This window comes from Nothoprocta perdicaria, unplaced genomic scaffold, assembly GCF_003342845.1.
Source record: "Nothoprocta perdicaria isolate Ctin4 unplaced genomic scaffold, notPer1 scaffold_0, whole genome shotgun sequence".
Taxonomy (NCBI): domain Eukaryota; kingdom Metazoa; phylum Chordata; class Aves; order Tinamiformes; family Tinamidae; genus Nothoprocta; species Nothoprocta perdicaria.
The window spans coordinates 18,314,685-18,327,098 of NW_020454092.1; the positions used below are offsets into that span (position 1 = coordinate 18,314,685).

General features: G+C 62.0%; 3 protein-coding genes and 1 non-coding gene across 4 annotated transcripts in view; all 4 read left to right on the top strand.

Annotated features, from left to right (window-relative positions):
• The first annotated feature begins 4,327 nt into the window (after window positions 1-4,327).
• TMEM61 (transmembrane protein 61) lies at window positions 4,328-6,329 on the top strand. Its single transcript, XM_026054407.1, has 3 exons — window positions 4,328-4,680; window positions 5,993-6,089; window positions 6,129-6,329. Exons 1-3 carry the CDS (start codon window positions 4,328-4,330, stop codon window positions 6,327-6,329), a joined length of 651 nt encoding a protein of 216 aa, XP_025910192.1.
• A 1,282-nt stretch (window positions 6,330-7,611) lies between these two features.
• On the top strand, window positions 7,612-9,638 carry BSND (barttin CLCNK type accessory beta subunit). The gene is made up of 4 exons (XM_026054452.1): window positions 7,612-7,788; window positions 8,327-8,418; window positions 8,588-8,758; window positions 9,470-9,638. Exons 1-4 carry the CDS (start codon window positions 7,612-7,614, stop codon window positions 9,636-9,638), a joined length of 609 nt encoding a protein of 202 aa, XP_025910237.1.
• An 898-nt stretch (window positions 9,639-10,536) lies between these two features.
• TRNAG-CCC lies at window positions 10,537-10,607 on the top strand. Its single transcript has one exon. It is a non-coding gene; the product is annotated as a tRNA-Gly (tRNA).
• Window positions 10,608-11,203: 596 nt separating this feature from the next.
• PCSK9 (proprotein convertase subtilisin/kexin type 9) overlaps window positions 11,204-12,414 on the top strand; it is a 5,846-nt gene continuing 4,635 nt past the window's right edge. Inside the window, exon 1 of the mRNA XM_026054514.1 lies at window positions 11,204-11,335. Coding sequence (XP_025910299.1) covers window positions 11,204-11,335 — 132 coding nt within the window. The remainder of the gene's footprint in view (window positions 11,336-12,414) is intronic.

Genomic DNA, 12,414 nt, shown 5'->3' on the forward strand with positions numbered 1-12,414 from the left:
CAGCGGGGCCGCTCCGGGCCGAGCCCGAGCGCCGCGTGCCCGGCGGGCGGCGCGGGGCGCGCTGCGGGTCCGGCCCCTCGGGGAGCCCCGACCCGGCCGCTGCTCTGCCCTCCCGGAGCTGGGGGGCCGCGGAGCCCCGCGCCTCTCCCCGCGCGAGCGCTCGTCCTCCCCGAGCCTGCGTTTGAGCAGCGTGGGAGCTTGGAGCGCTTGTTGCCTGGCTTTGGAGGGGGACCAAAAAGCCTCGCGAGGATGAACAGTCCCAACCACAACAACAACAGTAAATCCAAATAAAGGCAGGGTGGAATCTTTTTAATTACACCCTCGCGCCTCAGCCTGGTCCCTCCCTGCGCTCCTCCTGGTGCATTTGTGTGTGGTGAAAAGCCTCCGGTGGCGGCAGTGGAAGGACGGGTTGTGGAGGTGGTTTTCCACTTGCTGGGAAGATGGGAGAGATTCAAAACTCTTCTCGTTTCTTGTGCCTCTGAGAAAGACTGTTTTTCTGAGCTTCGTAGCCCCTATGAATCACCATGTGCATCACGTTATATGGGGAGTGCTATTCCCAGCGCCTTCCCGGGGCTGTGCAAACTGCTCACGCTCCTGTCTGTTTGTACATGCAACACGCAAAGCCTTTTGCCCATAAAAACTGCTCTGAAGCAGGTCAAGGGAGAGACAGGGCAGAGTGAAACGTCGGAGCGTGTTGGCAGGTGGAGATGTGTGTTTGGGAACAGCCTCTGTAGGCTGAAACTGTTTGGGAAGTGACTTGACGTGCTGGTGCCTGCCATGCAGGGTCCGGAGGGTGCCCGGACAGCGGTGTGTGCCCCTGGCACGGCCTCGCGCCTCCTGCGTTGCGCTGCCAGGGGCTATTTCCAGCGGTTGGCACCCTGGGAGACTCCCTGCGCAGTGGAAGGGCTCCCAGGAGATGCTCGGGAGGGCTGTCCTAGGCAAGAGGGGCTGGCGGCAGCGGGTGCTGTTGTGCTGCTGCCTGCAGCCGCCCCCGCGGGAGCCGGAGTGCTGCGCGGGGAGAAGCTCCTTGTTGGGAAGGACAATTTCATTGTGTGGAATGACAGCCCCGCGCGCCCCGCTCGCCTGGAGCGACAGCCCCGGTGCCGGCAGCGCCGCTCGCCGCCAGCCGCCCCGTGCCGTGCCGTGCCGCCGCTCGCAGGGCTTGGCCGCAGGGCGCGCGGCGCTCCGGGCCCAGCGCGCGCAGCTCGCGGGGCCGTTCGGCACGGCGGCCCACGTTTCCTCCTGCTGCATGGTGCAAATCCTGCAGAGAGTCTCCTCGGGACTCATCGCTCTGCTGCTTTTATGCACGGGGGGCAATTGCTGGGAAGGAAGCGCTGGTTCTGGACCGTTCCGCAGGCCTCTGAGGAGGCTGCAGTGATGGGGAAAGGATGACTGGAGTATTGGGACCGCCTCAGACATCACCCCACAGTGATGACAGCCATGTCCCCCATGGCCAGGACCAGCTACCAGCGCTGAGCTCCACATCTCTTGGCCATGGACCTTCCTGAGGAAACTACTGACTGCAAGGAAACTTCTGTTGAGTGCAAGATCTGAACTTTTTGACATTTGGTGCCATTTCAGTGCAGATTTTCAGGTCAGCGGGACCTGTATTTCCCATAGAATTTGACAGAGCTGCCACACATTGTTTGGTTTTGTTTTTTTCTTCTTTTCTTTTTCTACCTATACTGACTGCAGTCTTTCCTGGAGAATGCAATGCTCCTAAAAGCAATGGGGTCCAACAGTCAGTAGGGTCCTCTCGCACTCTCCTGAGCACCTACTGCTCTGAAAACCCATGAGTGTCCCCTTCTCTGCCAGCTCCTCCTTGCAGAGTTTGGTGGTGCACTAGAGGATGGGCATCTCTGATAGCATCTCCAGTAGGTCTCCAAAAGCCCTCTCCCCCACTGCTATTCCAAATGGAGCACCAAAACATGTCACCTTTGCCCAAAGGGAAGCTCTGCCTCGCTGGAGGGAGGAATCACCAAGTCCTTCCCTGCGGGTGACTTTGGGGCTGCTGGTGGGGGCAGCTGGCAACAGCCCAGCCCGCGGGGGAGCCAAGCTCGTGACCTCCAGATGAAAGACACGGCGGGTTATCAGGACGCTGAGTCCTGCAGCCTTCCTGCAAGTTCCATAAATCTCACTTCTCATTGTATTTCTTCATTAAATGCAGATTAGATTAGATCACATGGTCTTTCTTTCACTACGAAGTAATTTGGATTTCCATTTAGTGGGCCCATCTGATAAACAGCCGCTTGAAATAACATAATTTCACCCAGCCTTGATCGCACTGAATTCATCTCGAACTTCTGGGCTCTGCCCGGTGCTCCCTGCTTAGCGGTGGCCCTTCCCTTGCAGATCTCGGCACCGCATGTGGCTGGGATTTCAAAGAGCTGGAGAGCTCATTTGGAGCCTGAAAGATGACTTCATATCAACTTTGTGCAGGGGGAGCTTCAAAACGGCAAGCGAGGACCTCAGGAAGTCCCCTCAACAGTTTATTTTCTGTTCCCCACTTTTATATATCACCTATATAGGTTTCACTTGGAGCCTTCCTTGGTTTCCCCAGTAAGTGCCAACAGGAGAGGGACCTCGGCATTGCCTTGCTGGGCAGCGAGCAGGGCTCGAGGAGAAGAGGAGGGATGTCCCTGGAGGGATGTCACTCCTGCTGCCAGCACCGCTTAGTTCATGGTAGGACATCCAAAGGAATGCGGAATAAGTGCCTGGTGTTGGCTGGAGTGGAGAAAGCGATGTGGAAAACGCTGATTTGGATAAGGGATGGAGGGAGTGCTGGAGCTTCACCAGTTACCACTGTGGCATTTGTGGCCTTCTGGTCAGAGAGCCCTGCATTCAACACAACCTGAACCCTCTTCTCTTCTAGGGCTTATCAGATGGGACATGATAGCTAGGTGGATAAAGGCTTCAGACGCCTCGACAGTCTGTTGATGGAGAGCTCCAGAGCAGCACAGCAGAAGGACCAAGCTCAGAGGTTCTTCACCCTTCTGGGGCAACAGAAGACACCTCGCAAATGATAATCTATCTGTGTTGGTTTTAATTTTTCCTTGCTTGGGTGAGAGCAAAGCTGGGGGCAGGAGGTGTGTATGTCTCAAACTCACATGGAGTCCCTGGCTGATGGCAGTGAGCAATTTACCTCCTCATCCGAGGTCCCTGGGCCACCCCAGCAAGCGGAGCAGTGGGAAAACCAAGCAGCTGTTACTCTGCCTATCTAGTAGCTGCTGCTGGGCTTAGATGCTCCAGGATTTCCCAGGTGCTGACCAGCCCAGGGACCTTGCTGGAGAGCTGGGACACAACCACAGGTGAGCACACAGTGTCCTCTAAATGGCTCCTTTGCTACCAAGAGGAACTGCCTGGCTTTCCCTGAGAGGGCTTAGCTCATCTCCAGAAGATTCCTGACTTTAAAGGAGATGCAGATTAATTCCCACACAGTGCCTTGCCTGAGCGTGGTCTCACAGGGGAGCTGAGCCGCTGCGGGCTCCATCACAGAGCTCCCATGGGTCCCACCACCCCCGGCGTCTTTGGAGCAATCCCTAGGTGAGGGGCCCTGGTTTGCTGGCGGCTGAGCGGTCCTGTCCCTGGAACAGCAGCTCTCTGGCTTCCAGGGAAGCTGCTCAGCTCTGTTCCCTGAGCAAGCAGGAGGCAGCACCGCTGCCAGCCTCCGTGGGCTTCCGAGCGGCAATGCCAGGCACCTACTGCCACTGCGGGACTGATTCGCACCCGGGCTCCGGGGAGGAAACCAGCAGCAGGCTAGTTTGGAAGCTGATTTGGAAGCGATGACATCTCAGATTTATGTCCTTTTCGCTAACCTCTCTCATAAGCCTTGCTTTGATTGTAAACCCAGCTGGTGGCTTTCCAAGTTTGGGAGGCAGCCTGGAATCAAACCCAGAGACAGGAAGGATGCCAGTCCCTGGAGCTGCCCGCGCAGCTACACTGCCTGCAGTTGTTGTCTTGCTGGAGAGCAGCACTGGGTGGCTTCTTTGAAATGAGGACTTTTCTGTGAGGCTACTGAAAAGTTGCAGGCCCAAACAGTCTTGGCGCTGCACGTGGGTCCCTTCACAGGCACCAGTGTGGTCCCCACTTGAGGGCTGAAATGCCCTCTCTGACAGCAGAGATCAGCTGGTGATAAGCAGTTGAAGATGACACTGAAGCATCCAACCCCCAGGGAGCTCCTCACTTAGAAGCTTTCTCCTCAGGGAGTTGTTTTTTCCCTGGAAGCCATTGTCCCCCTCAAACCCAGTCCCCTTCTTGTATTGCAGGTCGTGGGCTCTCTCATGGTTGTCTCCCCTCCGCTCTTTGGCTCGAGGCCTCTCCGTGAAGAATGGTGGCTTCCTCTTTCCGCTACGGGGTGACCATCACCGGGGCCGTGCTGCTGGTGACGGGGACGCTGTGCTTCGCCTGGTGGAGCGACGGCGAGATGGGCGCCGTGGCCAGCGGCGGCGCTCAGCTGGTGCCGCCCCGGGAAGCCCATGCGGTCGCCAGCTCCTCCTCGTCCAACGCGCTGCTCCGCTCCGTCAGCTTCTTCTGCTGCGGGATCGGCGGCATCCTCCTCCTCTTTGGGCTGCTGTGGTCCGTGAAGGCCAACGCCAGGGTGGTGTCGCGGCGCTACCAGTACCACTTCCCCAGGGACCTCCAGTACTTCACTGCGGAGCCCCTTGAGAAATGGAACTGCAGGTTAGTCCCTGCCCGAGCAGGTGCTGGGATGGGAAAAGGAGGCAGGAATGCATCTAGGCTGGAAAAGAGCAGGAAGTTGAGGAGCCCTGAAGTCCTGGAGAAGTCACTAATGGGAGCATAATGAAAGTCATCCCCTTTTTCAGAGCTTCATCAGTTTGGGAGAGGGATTGCAATGTCAGCTCTACTGATGGTATTGGTGACCATACTCCAGCAGCTCCTCCCAAGCCTGTTCCCTCCATGAGCAACAAAACATCTTTTCTATTGAAGTGTCATTGCTTTCCAGGGTGTTCATGACCACAAGATAAGCAGCACTCACATTTAAGTGAGAATATAGTTAAACTTGCCCCTTGAGGTGGGTTCCCAGCCACCTTGTGCACCAAGGACAGACACCTCACATACCTTTTAGCCACCGCTTTGGTGTTGCTGGTTCTTCCAGCTTTTATCACAGCCTTGGCTGTTCCTCCTCATGCTGGAACTGCTGGCATGGAGTCCTGGCAGCAGAGGAGGCTGTGAAACGGGACCCAGCATGGAAATGGAGAACCCAGCTGCTCGGGGGCCTGCCTGGCAGCCCGGCTGTCCCACGGTGCTGTACCTGGTGCAGGCACCACCATCCCCTGCAGACAGTCCCACTCTTTGGCACGGTAAAGGGCAGAGTTGGAGCACAGTGACCCTGCTGTGCTGGAGGTAGCTCAAGTTGTTGCATTAGGGAAAGTCCAGCAATATCATCTCGTTATATGTTATCTTTAATGGGAGCAAAGTGTACTTTTAATTTTTTTTACAAATGAAAGGAAAATAGTTATAAGACTGGCATTAAGTAGAAGGGAAATGGAGGTGGAAGGAGTCTTTCCAAGGCCTGCTTGCATGCGTAGGAAGACCCCTTGCATGGCCCTGAGTGACACTATTGCTCATTTAATCAGAATCTCCCTGTGTGTCGCGGAGATTTATTCCCACTTCTTAATTAAAATTATTTCGTTTCGGAGGATGCTCTGAACAGAGAGGCACCAGTGCAGCACTGTGGGTCACAGCAGAGATCTCAGCTCTAGAATAAATCAGGCTCTGGGGAAAAGTCAGAGGAAGCTGGAATACATAAAAAACTTGCCAGGGTGGGCGGCGTAGTTGGGTTCCCCTGGGGTTTTGGAGCCCTTCCAAGGATGTGGGAATGGGATAATGACTGGGGAGCAGCAAGGGGTTTGCTGCAGTTCCTGGGTCCTGCAGGGAGGGGAAGGTCCGGGGCAGCTTGCTGAGGTGTCGGGATGCTCGGGATGGGGAACAGGTCGGGGTTTGGCCTCAGCTCCCTGCGCTTGCCTTGCAGCGGCTGGGACGCCAGCGCCATCCCCAGCTACGAGGAGGCGCTGAGCTGCCGCCCGGCGCCCGGCACCGCGGCCTACGTGCGCCCGCCGCCCGGCACCGCGGCCTACGTGCGCCCGCCGCCGCCGCCGCGCAGGGAGGAGGCCGCGGCGCCGCCCTCCACCAGGGACCACGAGGATGAGGAGGAGGCCGAGGGGCGCTGGCAGGGCGGGCGGCGGCGCAGCTCCTCGGACGGCGCCCTGTGCCGCGCCGGCGCGGGCTGGGCGGGCTGCGGGCGCCCCGGCGAGGCGCGGGCCACGCCGCCCCCCAGCTACGAGCACATCAGCGCCGGCGGCCTCTGAGGCCGGGGCGGCACCGCCACAGGGTGTCCCGCGCCCCTCGTAGTCCCTCTCCCGCCGGCTGCCGCACCGGGGAGCGCGGCGGCCGCGGCGGAGCGGCCCTGGCTCGCTTGCTGCTGCGGCGCGACGTGCGGCGCCGCGGGGGGACCGGCCGTGGCACCCAGCTCCGGACACCGGGACACGGAGGGGCTGTGTGGGTGGCTCTGGGGGGACAGGAGGGCACGGAGGCGTGCGGAGCATGGCTGCCCCTGTGCTTGTTCTCCCCATCGCCTTTCACCTCGCCGTGAGGACAAAGAGCACCGGCGTGGGGCAGAGCAGCCTGCCCGACACCCGTGGTTCCGCTGTCACCAGCGTCCCCATCAGCCCCTCCACCTGCTTAACGCGCCCCCCATCCCCGCTTTGTTGTCCCCGAATTTGGCCTGCCCGCTCCTCACTTCGCCCTGTCCCGCTGCTCAGCGCTGCTGCGTGTCCCGCATGCGCCTGCCGTGTTGGACGGGGCCGTGACGGGCGCCCCGGAGCTGCGCGGCTCCCTCTGCCTGCAATAAACACCTTGGCCTCGGTGCCCAGCCCGTGCCTGGTCGCTGCGTCGTGTCGCACCGCGGGCGCTTCCGGACGTGCCGCAGGGAGGGTTTGCGCCCTGGCGCGGTTTGGCAGTGTCCATGAACCCAGGACTGCTGCAGGAGGAGGGTGGGAAGGGGCCGGGATTGCCCTGTGGGATTGCCCTGCTTCTTTGGGGTCTGGGGATACACTCTGGGGTCTGGAAAGCCATAAAAGAGCCTCACGAGTTGGCTTGGGCCACTGCTCCCTCCCGGGGGCTCCAGCTTCATGTCCCAGCTGCTCTCCGCAGTGTCCTGAGAGCTCCGGATGAGCCACCGGGGAGGGAGCTGGGAGCAGAGGTGCCCTGGCTGCAAATCCCCTTCCCTCCCTCGCGCTTCCCGCCCCATTTGCAGGAGTTCTGGCCATGGAAGCAGCAGCCCGGGTTTCGCAGCGTGTCCCACGGGGCCTCGGTCACTGCCCCGTTTTGCGCCCCGCTGCTCGGCCGCTGCGGCCGCGCGTGCCCCCAGGGAAGGTGATCCGGGTGCGTGGCGGGCGGCTCCGCCGGGCCGGGAATTTCGGCGGCGTGTTTGCATTCATTACAAGCCCGTTAAAAACCGGCTGGCTCAGCCGCGCGCAGGAGCGGGCAGCCCGCAGACACCTCCCCTCGCCTTGCCCCGCGGGCGCGCTCGGCGCTCAGCGCTCGGCGCGCGGCCCGGCCCAGCAGCAGGGCTGCCGTCCCCGCGCGCCCATGGCCGACGAGAAGACCTTTCGCTACGCCTTCATCATGCTGGGCTTCTTCCTCGTCATGACGGGGCTCTTCATCATGAGCGTGGACAAGCCCCACATCTACATCACCTTCTGCACCTTGGGCATCCTGCTCGTGGCCGTGGGCATCACCTGGAGCATGTGCCAGTGCTACCCCAAGGTAGGGCCCTCCGGGGGCTCCCCGGCACCCTCCCCGCAAGCGGCAGGGAATGAAGGCCAGGAAACCCACTTGCTTTCACCTCTCTTCCATGGGAATCCTCCCTTTTCCCAAGGTGACCTGGGGTGTAGCTGCACTTGAGGGGTCACATGGAAGATGTGAGGGTGAAATGTCCCTTTGGCAGCTCCATGTCTGCATGGGGGGCGCAGGGCTCCGAGGTTCTGGATGCTTTTGAGTCCTCACTGTGGGGCACAGGGCTCGGAGGCTCCGGGTGCTTTTGGGTCCTCGCTGGCAGGTCTCCTTGGCAGAGGACATTGCCTGCAACACGTCCCTTCCCCTGGGAAACTGGCCTGGCAGAAAAGACTCCTTTTCTCCCAGTTTGCTCTGCAGATGGTGGGCACTTTCCTTAATCCTCCATTGATTCCCCTCCTAAAAAACTCATATCCGAGCACAACATGCAGGCGGGAGGCTGGGTGTCACACTGAGGTTGCGGGGACTCCCCGTGCCACCACTGCCGGCTCTGCCTTTCCTCTGCCCCCAGATCACCTTCGTCCCCGCGGACTCGGAGACGGAGCAGTTCCTCGTGCCCCGTGCGGTGCTGCCGGCGGCGGGGGAGAAGCCGGGGAAGCAGCGGTACGTGGGGGCGCCGGCGGGTGGCCCGAGGGACACGGCTGTCGCTGCAAGGCCCGTGCAGCCCCGCTTTGCACCGTGGCCGGATGCTCCTGGGCAGCCACAGGGAGTGGGAGAGGACAGGGGCGACGCGTCGGGGACGGGAGCCCCACACCGTGCCCGTTCCCCCCAGCCTGCAGGCTCCCGACGGGCGCCGCGAGGAGCCCGGCGCCTACGAGAAGAGCCTGCCCACGTACGAGCAGGCGCAGCGGCAGGCGGCCGCCGAGGTGCACCCCGAGCGGCCGGGCCCCGCGGCCGCCCCCCACACCAGCCTGCCCCGCGGCGGGACGGCCGCCGGCGGCAGGTAGGTGACACAGCAGGGAGCAGCCGGGGACACGGGGAGGTGGCGGCCCTGCCCGCAAGCGGCGGGRGGACGGATCGCATCCGATCGCGTTGTGGACGTGCCAGCAGCATCCCTGCGGCATGAATCCCATTTGCCGGGTGGGACCTGCCCCTGAGCACGCAACCCGGCTGCATTCCCGGATGCCTCCCGAATGGTGCACAGGAATGCCAGTGGGATAGCCGGGAACGTCACGGGGGTGGTCTGGGAGGTCCCAACAGCGCTTTGCAAGYGGCAATAACCCTGACGTAGCATAGGAGGCCGGGGGGGCAATTGCCTTTCTTGACTAAGTGACCTCTGTTGTGTGTGGTTTTGGGAGCACAAACCATGTTAAACCTGGCTTAGCTCCCATGGCAGGAGGGGCTTTGCACCCTCTTTCATCCAAAAGCCTTTGGGAGGAGAGTGCCCAGGCGCGGGGTCCCTGGGTGCTCACACACGCAGCCGTGCACCCCCCAGYCGTGCCATGAAATTAAGAAGTGAATTCCGGCTCATTCTCGGCCGCTCCTGCAGCGCAGGATGGGGGCGGCGGGGTGAAACCTGCCGGCCAGCAATGTCGTGGGCAAAACAGAGCGCCGCCCCGCCGCGTTTACTGTAAACCTGCTGCGGGGACCCACAACAGCGCCGGCCCGTCCCCGTCCCCGCCGCGCCCGTCACCGCCGTGCCCGTCTCCCGCAGCCCCGCGGCGCCGCTCGCCACATTCCCCGAGGAGCTGGACGGGCCGTCGCCGGCGGGCTCGGCGCCCGGCAGCCCCGGCACGGCGCGCGACGACCTCTACTACGGCCTGCACGAGGGCTGGGACACACTGGCGGCCGACGGCGARCTCCAGTTCGAGCCCGAGGACTAGTGGAACGGCGCAGCCATGCCGAGGACACTGCAGGACTGGAGGCAGCCCTGCCGCCTGCGTCCCGCCTGGAACACCACTGTTTCACTGGGATGTGCGGGGCCGGGAGAGGAAAGCACAAGGCGCTGGGCAGCGATGGCAGCGCCAGCTTTGCCCGCCCTGGGCTGCTTGATGTGCTGCTGGCAGCAGGGACTGGCAAAGCCTTTCCCCCCATCGAYATCGAAGATCCCCAGGGAATTAAACCCACTTCTGGGACAGCTGGAGTCTGGTGTCTCTGCCATGGTGACGGGGGGTTTGGAGGGATTTGCTGGCCACGGGCAGCAGCGGTTAAACATTGCAAGGAGCGGGACATTCCTGCATGAAATTAGGGCTTCGAAGGCCCCGCTTGCTCCCGAGACGAGGCTGGACAGAGCAGCAGCTTCCCCGTGTGGGCGAAGCTCCCTCCTGGTGGCACCCGCCTGAGGGGATATCGCATGGACAAGTTTTGTCCTCAGCCCAGGAGGGACCCAGTACCCAGCTCTGCTGCTCAGGGCACTGTGCTTCTGTACCAGCTTCGCCCCCAGATGGGTGCTCAGTGGCCTCGCTGCTGTTCCCTAGTGGGAAAAGCCCGTTTCCCACAGAGAATCACCAGGGTCCGTGGCACGTCCAGTTCAAGCCACTGGCAGCAGCAGGGACTCGCGGCAGCCCCGCCGTCCCTGCAGGAGCACTGAGGTTTCTCCGCTCTCCCCAGGTGCTGCGAGACAGGCACAGCCCGGTCTGTTGGCTGCGCTGCCGCCTCTTGCAGGAGCCGCTCTCACCAAAGCGGGCTGYGGTGGCTGATGCTGCTGGGTCAGTGCCCACAAAGCTGCAGGGAGGGCTGTGCACAGGTCCCTGGGCTGGCACTGAGCCCTGCACACTCGCAGCACCAGTGGTGTAGTGGTATCATGCAAGATTCCCATTCTTGCGACCCGGGTTCGATTCCCGGCTGGTGCACGGCCCCAACAGACCCTGCCAGGACTGTGTGGGAAGCATTCCCAGCAACTGCAGCAGGGCTGTGCTTTTGTTTCCTTTCCCTGTTCACCAACAGCGGCAGCTGTTCAGGCCCTTTCCCAGATGCTGGTGACTCTGCTGCTCTTTTGCTCCCACCTTCTCCCTCTCCAAGGGGCTCTGTCCTGCATGGATACCCCAGGCCTGCCCCTGGRTGCTGGAGCCTGGTGCTCTTGACGGCTGCTCCCTTTGCTCTCAGGACACCGCTGGGCTCAGGGACCTGAGGTGGCCAGGAGGACATCAGCGCTGCCAGGGCTCCCTGCATCCTCAGTATCGCCCTGTGCTGAGAYGGGAACGGGATCATCTKCAAGGAGATGGAGCAGCGGAGCAGSATAGGCCCCGYGCTGTCAGCTCTGTCCATCCCTTCCCTGCTCACTTCATGCTCCGCTTCGTGCCCCAGGGACAGGGAGCRAGTGGGGCTGGGCACTGGCACCCATCATCTCACTGCAGTGGCCCAAGCTGAAGGACCAGCCCGGTGGGGCTCGGGTCGGCCCCATGGCTGGCATCTCGTGAGAGCTGCCTCTGCCTCGTCCCTCTAACACATGGGTTTAATGAAGCCACTTAATAAAGCGGCTCCCAGCCCCCATGTGAGCCACAAGCTCGTGCTGCTTCTTGTTYGCCGCGTGCTGATCCTGGCTGATTCCTGTGGCACAAATGGGCACACGGGGACTCAAGTAGTGGCTCCAAGGACAATGTTTTCCCCTGGGAAACTGAGGCATGGAGAAGTGACCTTGCCAAAGGACAGCAGGGATGGCAGCAAGGCAAGGGCATCAGCAAGGGCATCAGCAGGGAAGGCAGCAAGGGCATCATCAGGGATGGCAGCAACGGCATTGTCAGGGAAGCGAGGGCAGGACGTGGGTACGGGCAGTCTGCACATTGCAGCCCTGTCACAGACACCTCTCCTAAGGGCTTAGCCGATGAGATGTGTGGAGAAATTGCACGAGAGCAATGGGAAAGGAGCAAACATGTCCTGGAGGGGAAAAAAAAATTAAAATAAAATTGCAATGTGTGACGAGTCTGTAAAAAATGTGCAAACAGGATTAGATGAAAATTCGCCTTGATGAAAATTCGCCTCTGCAGTAAGCCAATAAGGGAGACATAAAAGATTTCAGTGCCTCCTGCAAACAGCCCTTCACCGTCAGTGTTTTCTTGCCAGGACCCCCAGCAACGCGTGGAWATTTGGGTCAGATTTCATGCTAAGTGGTCAGAAAGAGGCAGCCCGGGTCAGAGCCACGGGGCACACTCCTCCCATCGCGGCTCCGGGTGCCCCCGGCCCCGCTGCTCCGCGCGCCGTTAATGTTTAACCGGGCCGGTGGTCCGATGGCCGCGGCGGTGGCGTGATCGCGCCGGGCCCGGGGGCGGGCGGCCGCGGGGGGGCCGCTCCGTGCGCCGCGGCCGCCCCACTCGTGCTGCGCGAGCGGCCCCGCGGGGCGACAGGCTCCGCGCTCCGGGAGCTCCGCCGTGCCGGCAGCTCCGCGCGCCGAGAGGCGCCGCGCGCCGGGCAGCTCCGCTCTCGGAGAGGCAACGCGGTCAGGGGCGGCTCCGAGCGCCGGGCAGCTCCGAGGCGGCTCCGCGCCCTGGGCAGCTCCGCGCAGCTCCGCACGCCGGGCAGCTCCGAGGCGGCTCCGCGCTCCGGGCAGCTCCGCGCAGCTCTGCGCTCCGGGCAGCTCCGAGGCGGCTCCGCGCCCTGGGCAGCTCCGCGCAGCTCCGCACGCCGGGCAGCTCCGAGGCGGCTCCGCGCCCTGGGCAGCTC